Source organism: Carcharodon carcharias, chromosome 4, assembly GCF_017639515.1.
Source record: "Carcharodon carcharias isolate sCarCar2 chromosome 4, sCarCar2.pri, whole genome shotgun sequence".
Taxonomy (NCBI): domain Eukaryota; kingdom Metazoa; phylum Chordata; class Chondrichthyes; order Lamniformes; family Lamnidae; genus Carcharodon; species Carcharodon carcharias.
Window position 1 is genome coordinate 130,439,139 of NC_054470.1, and position 15,928 is coordinate 130,455,066.

At 41.0% G+C, this 15,928-nt stretch overlaps 1 protein-coding gene across 1 annotated transcript in view; it reads left to right on the plus strand.

Moving 5' to 3' along the window:
* The first annotated feature begins 2,917 nt into the window (after positions 1-2,917).
* st8sia4 (ST8 alpha-N-acetyl-neuraminide alpha-2,8-sialyltransferase 4) overlaps positions 2,918-15,928 on the plus strand; it is a 66,969-nt gene continuing 53,958 nt past the window's right edge. Inside the window, exons 1-2 of the mRNA XM_041186386.1 lie at positions 2,918-3,177; positions 4,610-4,741. Of these exons, the coding sequence (XP_041042320.1) occupies positions 3,071-3,177; positions 4,610-4,741 (239 nt within the window). The 5' untranslated portion in view covers positions 2,918-3,070. The remainder of the gene's footprint in view (positions 3,178-4,609; positions 4,742-15,928) is intronic.

A 15,928-nucleotide genomic window follows, 5' to 3' on the forward strand; every position in this document is an offset into this window, starting at 1 on the left:
ACCTGCTGAGTTTTTCCAGGTAATTCTGTTTTTGTTTTGGATTTCCAGCATCCTCAGTTTTTTTGTTTTTATCTTTTAGTGCTGTTACCATTTTGTGATTCTATAATGTTCATATGGTCTTGCTCTAGGCAAACTGGCTGCTAGATTTTCGTACATAACAAAAATAACCACACTCTAAAAATATTGAATTAACTGTGAAATGCTTTGAGATGTCCTGGGGATATGTGATATACTACCTTAATGCAAGATCTTTCTTCCTTAACATTTTTACAAAGTATGTGAGGAAGATCATAGCATGCAAAGAAAATGATAGTTTAGAATGGAACTCAAAGTGTTGTGTTAAAACTGGGATGGGAGGAGTGCACTATCTATCTCTAGTTTCACTACTCCATGGGTCACAACATATATTTAAATGATTTTTCCAGCTAGCTGATAGGCTAAATATATGTTTTACCTATGAATCTCAGAATGACTACTCAACTCCCATTTTTCTTCAATAAACAACAGGATTGTTAGTTTATTATAAAACCGTCATGCAGAATGATATATGAAAGTTTAATAATGATTATTTCTAAATATTCTAGCTCACACTCACACACACATCAAAAAAAATTAAAATAGAAGAATTCTGCCAAAAGGTTAAAAGTCATTGGCTCAAGAGACAATGATAGATGGTGGAGTCTTTGAAATGGCATTCGGGTTATACAGTTGACTTTTCAGCACTGGTCTGGAGGACAATCGATGACTCTTGCACTAATTTTCAGTGGACTTTGAGGGAAACTTGCAGTCAGTTGATTTCAGAACATAGAGAAACTTCCATTCCCTTTTTGCTTTGGACTGGGTCTGGAGCTTCAGGAGCTGCTGTCTTCTTTACCGAAGCAGTTGTTCCTTTTTGTTTTCTCCCCAAAGCAAAATCAGCCTTCCAGCTTTTAAACACCAGTTTCCAAAGCATGTTTTTTCCAAAGCCATAAACCACCGTGTGACTCTTTTGTAAACGGTCCACTGGGGTCAAGAGATTTCAAGTTTCCTTACAACTGCTTAATTACCTTTTCTTGTAAAATTCTGTTTTATCCAAGAACAGCTGCAAGAGAGCCCTTGCATTAACCCTTTAAGCGACAGTATCTTTTAAAAAGGAAAAATTCTTCCAGAATGTTCTTAGTCCTTAAAGATGAACCATTTTTCATGATTAAAGTGTTTATGACAGCTGTGACAAGTATATACAACTAAATGAAAAAATAGAAAATGCTAGAAATACTCAGCAGATCCACAGCATCTGTGGAGTGAGAAATAGAGTTAACATTTCAGGTTGATAAACTTCCCTCAGAATTGAAATAAATTTTAGTTTTAGTTGACAAGGCAATATGATCGGCGCAGGCTTGAAGGGCCGAAGGGCCTGTTCCTGTGCTGTACTTTTCTTTGTTCTAAGTTAGAGGTATCAGCTGCTGTCCCAATAAAGGTGACTGGGACTATGGCTGGAAATTGTTAAACTCAACTTTAAGTCTGGATGGCTGTCAAGTGCTAATTTGAAAGTGAGGTGCTGTGCCTTGAGCTTATGTTGCACTTCATTGGAATAGTATAGGAGGCTGGGGACGGAAAGGTCAAAGTCGGGAGTGGGGAGGGGAATTAAAATGACAGGCATTTGGAGGCTCCAGGTCACTTGTGGACTGGACGAATATGTTCCACAAAGCACTCACCCAATCCGCATTTGGCCTCCCCAACTTGCAGGAGATCGCGTTGTGAGCAGCTAATCCAGTGTACTAAACTGAAAGAAGTTTGAGAGGAAGCACAGCTTGGGTGACGGTTTTGCTGAGCATTTCCAGCATTTCCTGTATGCTTTTTCAGATCTCCAGCATCCACAGTATTTTGCTTTTGTATATACAACTAAACAATGACGTAGCCCCCTGAATATTGTGGTTTCATGTGTATTACCTAACAACAGTTGAGGGGCAACAACACACACACACCCTCACTCAATTCAGAAGTTCTGCTTTCTTGAGAGGGTCCTCTCCTACTGCCAGATTAGATGTGATGAAATCACCCAGAAGCAAACTCAGCCTTCAGCAGGCTCACCACAGGTTTTGGAGAGGGCATGACGTTTGTCTTAACAAAGATAAAACTACCAGACAGTGGTTCTCACATCACTTCCTATTGCAGTGACACAGTTATTAAAGTATCACAATGCTAAATGGGATCTAGTTAAAACCACTAACTTTGTACGTTCAGAAACTCAAATAAATTTGGGGTAACATGACATATTTATTGGAAAACAAATTCAAAAAGGGCAGGACCAGTTTTCAAAGCAAAACCAACACATGCAAGTTAACGTTAGAAATATATATATATATATGTATATATATATGAATGCAGTATTCATTTGTTTGAATAGCATAGTGTTATGGGCAAAATTCACAAAATTGATTCATTTCTGTACTCAAAATTAACTTGCTGAAGGCCCTTCTTCACCATGAAGTCCCACACAGCCCATGAACCCTGTACCAATACAAATTAAGGAGCGTGGACACACTCAGATCCGTCTTGAGGCGTGGCGGACAGGGAAACTTTACTAATAAAAACAAAAAAACTGCGGATGCTGGAAACTTTACTTCCTTTTTTAGCTTCAACTTATTTTAACCTAGTTTAGAACATGTCACTATCTTTCCAAGTCCACATCATAAAACCTCCACCTTTCGCTTCTCTTTTTCTATCAGCCAAACGCACGCTGCCTTTTAAATTCACTCAGCACAGAGTCTGCCTCCTGTCAATCATTTCCCTCGATTGGAACGGCAGCTTCGCTTTTCTATTGGTGAACCCAAGACAATTAGGCGAGAAGCAAAGCAGTATCCGTGCTACTATTGGTGGCCGACGGTGTCAGTCATGGAGTGCTGTGTTTAGTTCTTCCCCGCTGAGTGGATTCACTGAGTGAGAGAGAAAAAGAGAGGAGGAGCAGGGGCGTGTGGTGAACTGTCCGTCTCCAATCTCAGACAGAAAACCTTTGCGCCTTACTTATTTCCCAGACTGGGAGGGAGCGACTCTGTTATTTTTACACATAACTAGACACACACATTAAAAAATGCGTCTCCCTCGAAAATGTTGGACATTATGCACCATAAGTATCATAGTCATTTTTTTTAAAACAAAGGACGTAACAAGATCGGAGCAGCAGCAAACGCAAATGGGGTAATGTGCCTTAATCTCGTTTTAAATGAAAAAGTGGTGAAAATATTTTAAAGGAGTTTGCCTGCAAATCAATAAATGCAATTGGTTTGGTATATTAGTATTTAATTTTATTTTGATGAGCGACAATTAGCATTTGTAATCCACAAGTGATATGTCTGTTTCTACCTTTTAAAGCTACTATTAATGCTTTAGGAAGAGTTTTTTTTTTAAAATGTACGTTTACAATTGAGTTAGTTTTGCTGCTTATAGTCTTTGTGGTTCCCTTTACTGACGACGTGGCTCGCTAACGTTTTTTTCTGAGAGAAAAGTGCTGGGATGGAGTGGAAACCTTTGTGGAAGTGATTCAGTGAGAAAGACAAGTCTCGGCTTCACGAAACAAAACCGGTCCCCACCTCACCACCCCCCCCCCCCCCCCCCCCCCCCGCTCCCTCACCAGCCTAGACAACTCGCGTGGAAGAAAACGAGCAGGAATTTTGATATCCATAGTCTGACGCGCTCGGGTACCAGTGCCTGTGGGAAATGTGGTAACTCTGGATGGTGAAAATTTCCGATCCAGGAGCAACCCCCCAGATCAGTGCCGCCTTTTGTGTTGTGTTTTATTGAGTTGCCATCTCTTTTTTTTCTCCAGTAGGTGGGCTTGTGCCTCCTTGCACCTCAGATGTGGCTAACGCGCCAGTATTTTTGGTCTGGTACACACACTGAATGGTTGTGATTTGACTGATTGGTAGCAGTGAAGTCACATTCAGTCCAGCACTGCAAAGATCACAGTGTTCTTCTGTGCAACGAGTGTATCTTTTTTAACAGGCTTTGGGAGGCAAAAGAACTGTTAAGCGATTCTCCTGTTAATATCGATTTGACATTTTAGCTCACCGTTTCTTTTATGAAACTGTCATTGCGGGTTTAATACGTTTTACTGGTTTCCATAACGAGTTACTTTATATTGGATTGTCATCGATTTTTTTCCGACTCTTTTAGTAATGTTATACAAACGATCGGTGAAAAAAAATGATTTTCTTCTATTCTGAAAGCAAAGCTTGCAAGTTGCGGTATGAGGGCGGAAAGTCAGTTCTCAGCATTTATCAGAAAGTCATATGCAATCAAGTGTCCGCTGGATGGTGAGAGACACGATTACCAAGCTCTCACATTCGCTGGATGGGGGAGCTGTGGTAAAGGCAAGGCGAGCAGTCAGTCACCCAAGCACAGCTCACAAGTTAAACTGGCTGGATCGCCTGCGCTTATCAAAGTGCCGTTCATGTCATAAACAGGAAAAAGAGCTGACGTGACTGGAGAGATAGGTGAAGTAATCGGTGTGAACATAAATGGTCAACTGCTGCAACGTGCAAGATACACATTTAGTGGTTGCCTCGCATAATCTGGGGTTGATAAATTGTGAAAAGCATCTCTACAGTAACTTAAAATTTAACTGTTTCAGGGATGGAGAAGCGAGTCCAACCAGACTGATGGTTAATACTTCCAGAAAAGTAAATAGGAAGAATGTGCTTCCACGCTTCCAGCACTCTGTGGAGGGTTGGAAAAACAATGCATCTCTAGTGAACAAGATCAGGTATAAACTTTAAATTGATGGCTGATGTTGTTGACATTGGAAAGCTATGTTCACATTGTATAACCAACATCCTATTCCAACTAACTTTACCCCTTTGCTGTACAAATATTAAAATAATTGATTTCAGCAGGAAATAAGCAAAACATGTTTTTATTAAATGGAACAGGAAATAAAACACATTCAGCAGTTCATGTATGACTTCTGCCAGGCCCTTGTGTGTTAAGACTACATTTTAAGCCAAATCATTACCCAGCAAAGGTCGGTGAAGGTTTCTTGGAGCTGAGTGGGTTTACACCTTATTTTCTCAATTATAGAGCCAGTTTATGTGATCATAGGTCAGAGTAGGAAAATGTGAAAGATAGAATTATACAGATCTTTAGTATATGTACTGTCATAAGGCATTTGTTGCCGCTATTCTAGTCACCAGGCCTCCTCCACCCAAGCCACCTGACATTTAGCTGAACATTTTAAATTTTAGGAAGTTTATGATGTACGTAATTGAGTAATATGAGCACTAATGATAGAAATGTTTAATGAACCAAGGGTATTCCTCAGACAATTGTTGATATTAATAGAGGAAAATCCACAGGGCTGCAATCTCTTACATTTTTTCACAGCAACAGTGAGTGTAACAAAAAAAACTAATTCTGAAACATAGCAATGTAGCAGGTGTTCTAGTTTATTATTAGTCAGCTAGCTTGCAAAACTATTCAAAGACACAATTCAGGGGAAAATACAATAGAGGAGAAAGAAATTTTCATGAATAAACTTTATAATTAAATCCTAATGTTGACATCTATTCACAGTTACAACCAAATTTCAGTTGGTATTCACCGAGAATTAAAGTGGACTGAACTGAATAACAAGATTTTCAAAAGAAAAAGAGAAATACTTAACACACCCCCTCGACTCATTACAGAATAGAAACTATCATAATGGGCAGACCTCCAGACATATCTTGTCATCAAAGGCAGGCTTGCTTTACATGTATATTCTATTTATGTAAATGTAAAGAGACAGACAAGCAAGTGCATATGAGAGAGAAGACAGTAGATATCTCTCTCTATTGCAAGATAGCAGCTGTGTTAAGAGGGATAAACCGTAAATGAAGCTGAATTACTCATTTGAACACTGAGACGAGGTCACTGACTTAATTGCAGTTAGGTATAACTTATTGTTTAAGTGCACAAGGTAGTGAATTTTATTTTTATAATTTCCTTATTGTCATGATGCATTTCCATTTCTATTTGAAGAAGCCACCTGACATAACGAACCTGAAGGAATATCGACTTTCTGGCACATGGCCTGTAGGAATATTGAATTTATGACATAAAATCTGGAGCCATATTGAATTTGGGACATGAGACAAGTAGTAGTTGCAGATTATTTTTTGACAGTGAATTGCAGGAAGAGTCGACATTGTATAGGCTAGCAGCAAAATCCTAATCCTAGTTACATGTCCATACGGAAATTGAGAAACCAGATAGCATGTTCGTCACCCATAAGTTTTTACAATTGCAGTAAAGTCAGGATTACATTTGCCATGTGTGTTTTTTTTTAGTTTAGCATGTTTCATAGCTTCTTCTACTTAGGAAAAACCGTCCCAATTTGATGTTTTTACTCTTACTATTAGGATTTTTAAATCTATTTTCATTTTTCCGCTCCTGGAGGCAGGGATAAATATGATTCCACAGGTTCTTTTCACAAGCAGCATTTGCAATGCCTGAGTCTAGACATGGACAATTGAATTCTATGTAACACTATGGGGAGGTCTTGTGGTGCAGTGGTAGTGTCCCTGCCTCTAGGCCAGAAGCTCTGGGTTTAAGTCCTACTTCAGGACTTGATAGCCATGGAAGATACATTCATAATGTGGCCAAACAGGTTGATTATCAGCCTGTAAATCCTTTCAATAAGCTCAGGGGCAGCTGTAAAAGTGGGAGAGATTCCTTGTCAGTCATACGTCAGAATGTAATGGCAAATCACTTTGCTGAGCATAATAATGGACCAATCCAATGGGAGTCCATGGTTACCAATACCCTTATAGGGCATGGCACCAGGAGGAGGAGGGGGGCCACTAGATATGTGTTTTACAAATGGGAGTAGAGACGGAGGGCCATCGCAAGATATGGTCAAGAGTGGGATTTCTGACTAGAATTCCCTTTCCCAGACCATAAATATTAAGGCCAATTGTAATATTCCTGCTTCTCTCCTGTCTAAATTCGGCTAAATTAGCACTTACTAGGAACAGAACCTGCAATTTTCCTGGCCTGCCTGGTCGGGTACTTCCTGAGCAGAGCTTTGACTCATAACAACTGCCTTGTGGCTCCTGTTGGAAAGTACAAATGTGTTTGTCAAGTGAAGAAAGGGTCAGGCTTGGCTGTAAACCTCCCCCACGTCTCAGTTCAAGCTGCTAACCTTCACTATCTGGCTCATAGATCCAGAATGATGACACACTATGAGATGCTGATACCCTAGAAATTGTATCAAAATTAAGTCAGCAGATTCAGGATAGAAAAGCAGAAAGCTTGGGGGTAAAAGTATTATTTTAGCTCTCAGCTGTTGTGGAACTGCAATTAGTTGTAATTTGGCGCTAAGTATGAGGTGACAGGCTAAAACACTCAGGAAAAATACCACTGACAATCATATGTCAAATAAAATTCATACATTCCTTCTAACATTTCAAAGTAGTCCCACTTGAACTATGACAGTGCATTATGGCATACTTATTTATTTGTTGAATTAGCATTAGGATGTTACACTTGTTATTGGTGTTTTCAGTTGAGTTTCTGAAGAATAAAATTGCCAGCTGCAATTTCCCCCATCACTTAAATATATACTTCCTGTATATACATTATAATAAAAGTTTCTAAATATAATGCATTTGCTCAGAAAATATTACCCAAATAAGAGATTTTGGTGATAAAAGCGATAATATGGTGCACAGAATACAATTGAGTTTTCTTTTGTTCGAGCTACTCATATTGGCAAAATGCACAACTGAAAGCTTACAAGACACTGGAACTGGAACTAAATTGATTAATAGGGTTACTTCTGATTTTACTTTTTTCAGCTGAGCAGTTCTGCTAAAAATAAAGACTTAGACCTCTGAAAACTGAACAGCTGTTTTTTTCTTTAAATTTCCTTCCTTTTATGGGACAATGGTTAGGAAGTTCGTCTTGCAGAGACTTCCAGCATTAGCAGTCAGCTGGAACATTTTTTTAAGTTTTCAGTTGCAATTCAGAAATGACTGCATTTTGTAATAATGCAGAATTAGAGGAAGTGGTTCACAATAAGCACCTGTAAACAGCAAAGCCTGGAAATGGATAAGACATGCAGCGTAGAATGCTGTAGCTTACACCGTCAGTCTGAATCCTCAGGAGTTTTGGAAAGCTTTATTTCACTTCTAGTTGTGAAATCTGGAATAACTGACCACATCCAAGCTAAACGGGAATCAATTTTGTTTTTAAAAACTATGACTAATATGTATAGGATTTGTAGAATGGACACAGTATGCTACTCATTTCAATCTCAGTTTTATCCTATACAGTCTTGAAGGCATTGATTTTTTCTGGCATACACCAGTGGCCCTCCATTATGGTGTGCTGCATATGAGTGCCACCTACAAATCCAGGTGATGGCTGTTGGCAAATAATTGAGTGTGGGCACTAACATCTGACACTGTAGACCTTTTGTTTCTAGTAGGGGTCAATGAATAGCAAATTGGTGTGGAAATCCAGGGTGCTTTTCCCTCCCTTGAACCCAGGGTTATAGAGACATAACCATAGCCACCATTGCCCATAAGATCACTAGGAGGACAGACCTATGATTGGGGAAACGATGGTGTAGTGTTATTGTTGGTAGACTAATAATCCAGAGACCCAAGGTAATGCTCTGGGAACCTGGGCTCAAATCCCACCACAGCAGATGGTGGAACTTGAATTCAATAAAAATCTGCAATTAAAAGCCTTACGATGATCATGAAACCATTGTCTTTTGTTGTAAAAACCCATCTGGCTCATTAGTGCCCTTTAGGGAAGGAAATCTGTCGCCTTTATCTGGTCTGGGCTACATGTGACTCCAGACCCAAAGCAATATGATTGTCTCTTACATGCCCTCTGAAATGGCCTAGCAAGCCACTCAGTTGTATCAAACCACTACAAAATCACAACAAAATGAATGAAACCAGATGGACTAACCAGTATAGACCGAGGCATCGGAAATGACAACAGCAAACTCATCTCTGTCAAGTCTGTAAAGTTCTCCTTAATAACACCTGGGGGTTAGTGCCAAAATTGGGAGAGCTGTCTCACAGACTAGTCAAGCAACAGCCTGACATAGTCACCCTCACGGAATCATATCTGACAGATTATGTCCCAGACACCATCATCACCATCCCTAGGTATGTCCTCTCCCACCAGAAGGACAGATCCGACAGATGTGGTGGCACAGTGGTATGTAAGAACAGGTCAGAGGCTAGGAATCCTGCAGTGAGTAACTCATCTCCTGACTCCCCATCTACAAGTCAGGAATGTGATGGAATACTCTCCATTTGCCTGGATGAGTGCAGCTCCAACAACACTCAAGCAGTTCGACACCACCCAGGACAAAGCAGCCCACTTGATTGGCACACCTTCCACAAACATTCACTCCCTCCACCACCGACGCACAGTAGCAGCAGTGTGTATCATCTCAAGATGCACTGCAGAAATGCCCCAAGGCTCCTTAGGCAGCACCTTCCAAACCCATGACTGCTACCATCTAGAAGGACAAGGGCAGCAGATAAATGGGAACACCACCTGGAAATCGGCCCCTAAGCCACTCTCCATCCTGACTTGGAAATATATTGCCATTCCTTCATTGCCGCTGGGTCAAAATCCTGGAACTCCCTTCCTAGCAGCACTGTGGGTGTACTGACACCACATGGACTGCAGCGGTTCAAGAAAGGACTCACCACCACCTTCTCAAGGGCAATTAGGAATGGACTATAAATGCTGGCTCAGCCAGCGACGTCCACATCCCATGAATGAATAAAAAAATGTAAGGAGTCTGAAGGAGCATGAATGCTTCTCTTAAAGTCATACTGACCTCCTGGTCTGCTATCGACTCTTCTGTTTTCCTGGAATTGCCTATTCCCTCTTTTATTATGGGCTTCCAGTTCAGTTGGAAGTGGGCCAAATTCCCCCACCACCCCTGTAAGCTACTGTCAGTGATGGCTGATCTGGCTTGAACTATGAAAATGGGGTTCTATGCCTCCCACTAATGTCATTGGCCAGGCATAGCAGCCCACCTCCCACTCCTATCTACAACAAAGTTGAAAATCATTTCTATTACATTAAGCTTGGATTACATTAAACTATTTGGCATCTTCAATGCAATATTTCAGCCCATTAGCAATTCAAATAAAGAATATAACTGGTGTGGATGCTGCAATATGCAATAACAGTGGCAGCAAAGTGGGTTAATTCCCCAGTCTTCTGTGTGTCCAATCTCAGCCATGCTACTAAAAGAGGGAGTATGGGACCTATACATGGAAATCAAAGAAAGGGCTATCTATGGGCTGCTCTTGTCCCCTTCTCCGGTAGTACCTGGGAACAAGCCACCTGCCTAGGCCAGCAAAAAACTCAAGGGGATGACAAAGACAATGAAAGAACTTATATCCTCACAAAACAAAAATGCACCCTGCTGATCTTACATTATTTGGATGATAATGTACCATATTCACAAATTCAAATCAAATAACTCAGCACTCAGAATTGATTTTCAATGAGCTGTTTGGATTTGAATGAGCTGGAGTCTCAAATTGCCTAGGAATTTCAGGAAATTAATTAAGAAGAAATTCTATACAATATTAAAATTCCATGCACACTTGTTACTGGACATGCTTCAACATCTCCACTTATCTCTTAATTGTCTTTAAGTCCCTTGGTTGAAATGACTGATCACACTAGCATCTCATACATCCTACTTGCGTTAGACTTATGAGTAGAATGCCATTTCTTTTAAATATATTTTTCCTTTTTGTATCTCATATTACTATAGTGTATCTCACATACAAGTGAATTGGTTTGCAATAGCAGTAGGTTATTTTGAAAAATCACCACAAGTTCAAATCTTTTCTAATTGCGTTTTCTCAGAATTTGATATGTCAGTAGTATTACAGTGCTAATGTAGAGAAATGGTATCCTTAGAAGATGGAGCTTCTATTAGAGTCGCTCTACTACCCTTATTTAATGGTGTGTGAAATATTCTGCTAACCATTATTTTCTTATTTTTGAATATTTCAATGAGAATCATTACTACTGAAGAGAAATAATTTTAGGCACAGATAGAAATTTAAATGATCAACTAAGAAAATTATATACTTTGGGGCATGAAGAGGGGTCAAAAATATGATCACAGGTGACCTGATTCTATCAGGAAAATATATTTTATCGGCCCCCACAGCTTGGTATGAGTTATAAATCAAGGCCACAACAAGAATCCAGTTCTCTCTGTTCCTCTTCACTGCTATTTAGCATTGTTATTGGCTGGCTTACAGAATTGAGATAATAATTTCTTTCATAAAAATCCAATAGCCAATTTTCAAAATTATACACATTGTTACTGAATTTTATGCTCAACAAGGTGAACAGTACTTGTATTAGAAGCTAGAACTATTTATTAAACTGGATGTACAATGAGGAATAGTGAAGTGCCGTTTTTATTTCATTTATGAGAGATTTCTTTAAGGAACTGATCACAGGAGTTATGTGAATAAACTGGGAATTTCTATGTTCATCCAAAGGCTCAATGTACCACATATTAAGATAATGAGATGCACCATCCAAGTATTTCTTTTCATTCACAGGACATAGGCCTTGCTGGTTGAGCCCGTATTTATTGCCTATTCCTAGTTGTCCTTGAGAAGGGGGTGGTGAGCTGCCTTCTTGAACCACTGCAGTCCGTGTGTTGTAGGTACACACACAGTTCTGTTAGGAAGGGAGTTCCAGGATTTTGACCCAGCAACAGTGAAGGAAGAGCAATATATTTCCAAGTAAGGATGGTGACTGACTTGGAGGGGAACTTCCAGGTGGTGGTGTTCCCATCTATCTGCTGTCCTTGTCCTGCTAGATGGTAGTGGTCGTGGGTTTGGAAGGTGCTGTCGAAAGAGCCTTGATGAATTCCTGCAGTGCATCTTGTAGATGGTACACACTGCTGCTACTGTGCGTCGGTGGTGAAGAGAGTGAATATTTGTGGATGTGGTGCCAGTCAAGCGGGCTGCTTTATCCTGGATGGTGTCAAGCTTCTTGAGTGTTGTGGAGCTGCGCTCACCCAGGCATGTGGGGAGTATTCCATCACACTCCTGACTTGTGCCTTGTAGATGGTGGACAGGCTTTGGGGAGTCAGGAGGTGAGTTTCTCGTTGCACGATTCTTAGCCTCTGAACCGCTCTTGTAACCACAGTAATTGTTTGGCTGGTCCAGTTCAGTTTCTGGTCAATGGTAACCCCCAGAATGTTGACAGTGAGGGATTCAGTGATGGTAATGCCATTGAACATCAAGGGGCAATGGTTGGATTCTACCTTGTTGGAGATGATCATTGCCTGACACATGTGTGGTGTGAATGTTACTTGCCGCTTGTCAGCCCAAGCCTGGATATTGTCCAGGTTTTGCTTCATTTGGACATGGACTGCTTCAGTATCTGAGGAGTCGTGAATGGTGCTGAACATTGTGCAATGATCAATGAACATCCCCACTTCTGACCTTATGATGGAAGGAAGGTCATTGATGAAGCAGCTGAAGATGGCTCGGCTGAGGACACCATCCTGAGGTACTCCAGCAGTGATGTCCTGGAGCTGAGATGACTGACCTGCAACAACCACAACCATCTTCCTTTGTGCTAGGTATGACTCCAACCAGCAGAGAGTTTTCCTCCTGATTCCCATTGATTCCAGTTTTGCTAGGACTCCTTGATGCCACATTCAGCCAAATGCTGCATTGATGTCAAGGGCAGTCACTCTGACCTCACCTCGGGAGTTCAGCTCTTTTGTCCACGTTTGAACCAAGGCTGTAATGAGGTCAGGAGCTGAGTGGCCCTGACAGAACCCAAACTGGGCATCAGTGAGCAGGTTATTGCTAAGCAAGTGCTGTTGATAGCACTATTGACGGCCTCTTCCATTACTTTACTGATGATCGAGAGTAGACTGATGGGGCAAAAATTGTCCTGGTTGGATTTGTCCTGCTTTTTGTGTACAAGACATACCTGGGCAATTTTCCACATAGCCGGGTAGATGCCAGTGTTGTAGCTGTACTGGAACAGCTTGGCTAGGGGCACAACAAATTCTGGAGCACTAGTCTTCAGTAATGATGCCGGAATATTGTCAGGGCCCATAAACTTTGCTCTATCCATTGCCTTCAGCTGTTTCTTGCTATCACATGGAGCGAATTGAATTGGCTGAAGACTGGCATCTGTGATGCTGGGGACCTCCAGAGGAGGCCGAAATGGATCATCCAGTCAGCACTTCTAGCTGAAGATTGTAGCAAATGCTTCAGCCTTATCTTTTGCACTGATGTGTTGGGTCCTCCATCATTGACAGTGGGGATATTTGTGGAGCCTTCTTCTTCAGTGAGTTGTTAAATTGTCCACCGCCATTCTCGTCTGGATGTGGCAGGACTGCAGAGCTTCGACTTGATCCATTGGCTGTGGGATCGCATAGCTCTGTCTATCACTTGCTGCTTATGCTGTTTGGCATGCAAGTAGTCCTGTGTTGTAGTTTCACCAGATTGACACCTCATTTTTAGGTATGCCTGGTGCTACTTCTGGCAAGCCGTCCTGCACTCTTCAATGAACGAAGGTTGATCCCCTGGCATGATGGTAATGGTAGAATTAGGGATATGCCAAGCCATGAGTTACAGATTGTGTATGAGTGCAATTTTGCTGCTGCTGATGGCCTACAGCACCTCATGGATGCCCAGCCTTGAGTTGTTAGAGCTGTTCGAATTCTATCCCACTTAGCACAGTGGTAGTGCCACACAACACAATGGAGGGTATCCGCAACGTGAAGACGGGATTTCATCTCCACAGGGACTATGTGGTGGTCACTCCTGCCGATACTGTCATGGACAGATGCATCTGCGGCAGGCAGGTTGGTGAGGATGTTTTTCTCTCTTGTTGGTTCCCTCATCACCTATCGCAGACCCAGTCCAGCAGCTATGTCATTTAAGATTCGGCCAGCTCAGCCTGTGGTGGTGCTAGCGAGCCACTCTTGGTGAAGGACATTGAAGTCCCCACCCAGACCACATTCAGTGCCCTTGCCACCCCCAGTGCTTCCTCAAGTGGTGTTCGACATGGAGAAGCACTGATTCATCAGCTGAGGGAGGGTGGTACGTGGTAATCAACAGGGGGTTTCCTTGCCCATGTTTGACCTGATGCCATGAGTCTTCGTGGGGTCTGGAGTTGATGTTGAGGATTCCCAGGGCAGCTTTCTCCCGACTGTTTACCACTGTGCCACCACCTCTGCTGGGTCTGTCCTGCTGGGGGGACAGGGCATACCCAGAGATTGTGATGGTAATGTCTGGGACATTATCTGTAAGGTATGATTCCGTGAGTGTGACTATGTCAGGCTGTTGCTTGGCTAGTCTGTGAGACAGCTCTCTCAATTTTGGCATGAGCCTCTAGATGTTATTAAGGAGGAATTTGCACGGTCGACAGGGCTGAGTTTGCCATTGTCATTTCCGGTGCCTAGTTCAATGCCGGCTGCCGTCTGGTTTTATTCCCTTTTATGGACTATTAATTATTCAGAAAACTTGTTTGTGCTGTTTCCAGTTTGATGGAATCAATCCCTTTAAGAACGCATACTGTAGCCACTGGAAACTGCATTATGGTTCTACAACAGGAGTAGGACCCAATTGAAATAAGGCATCTGTCTGTTTGGGCAGCAGTGCTAGTCAACCATTTTGTGGCCCAACGTAGTATTTCACTCTGAAAACTCTGTTTATGCAACTATGTGCCAGAATTGCAGTTGATACAATATCCGTAATATGAACTTTTTGAATGAAATTTTAAGCCCTGATTTAATTGTTATTCAAATTATTATTCTTTTTAAAAATGCATGGCAGATATGACCATTGATTTAATAATACCGCTTACTGTGCCTTTACAAGTTCTATTTATGTATAAAGCGAAGTGTTTCAAAATAATACTAAAAAACCTGGAAGTGCAAATCTGTGTGATATGAAACACTCCTTCATATTCTAGTAAATGACATGTTGTGTAAAATATGTATTATTTTCAGGAAGGAACAATAAACAATGAGTGTTTTTTCAGTGAGAGATTTTATTCTATAAGAAAGCATTGTAATAACGTACTGTGTATATTTTGGATCTTTCAAGATCAGAAGGAGCAGAACAGCTCACTTTCACTTGTTTTACCTTTACCAATACAGTTATACGTACACTATTTTAGTTTAGACATTTAAGCATAAAGCGTGGAAGGAAGTTTTTACTGTTCTTACTTAATTTAGACTTTCTTGAGGGTCGAATTCACAAAATCAATTCGCCTGCTTTCTCCAAAAATAATCCCAATTCTTGATTCTCTATTGCAGGCAAATGTTATTATTGTATATTTTTCAATTAAATAATAATCTCGTATCTTTTTGAATGTTGTACTCAATGAGTAGTGACCATCACTTGTAGCAAATCATTCTCCATTCCAATAACACGTTGCATGAACAGATTTCTTCTCATTTCCCCTTACATGTCCCAGCTTATTTTAAGATCATGACCTCCTGCCGTCAATTGACCTACCAGGGAAAATAATTTATCCACATTTACATTGTCTGTTTCTTGTATCATTTTGTAAACCTCTAATCAAATTCCGCCCCACGTCTTCTCAGTTCCAAGCAATGAAGCCTTGGTTGTTGTGTCCACTCCTTGTGACTCAGAATTCTCACCTTTGACTGAGTAAATCTGCATTGTATTTTCTCCATGGCTATTATATTTGTTCTAATAGTGCGGAGCCCAGTGCCACATACGATGCTTCAGGTGTGAACTGACCATCATTTTGTAGTGCCATTATAACATTTTTAGTCTACATTAAAATGTGTTATAATGAGGATTGTACTTCTGATGGGGGAGGCGTTGGCGTAGTGGTATTGTTGTTGGACTAATATTCCAGAGGCCCAGGATAATGCACTGTGGATCTGGGTTTG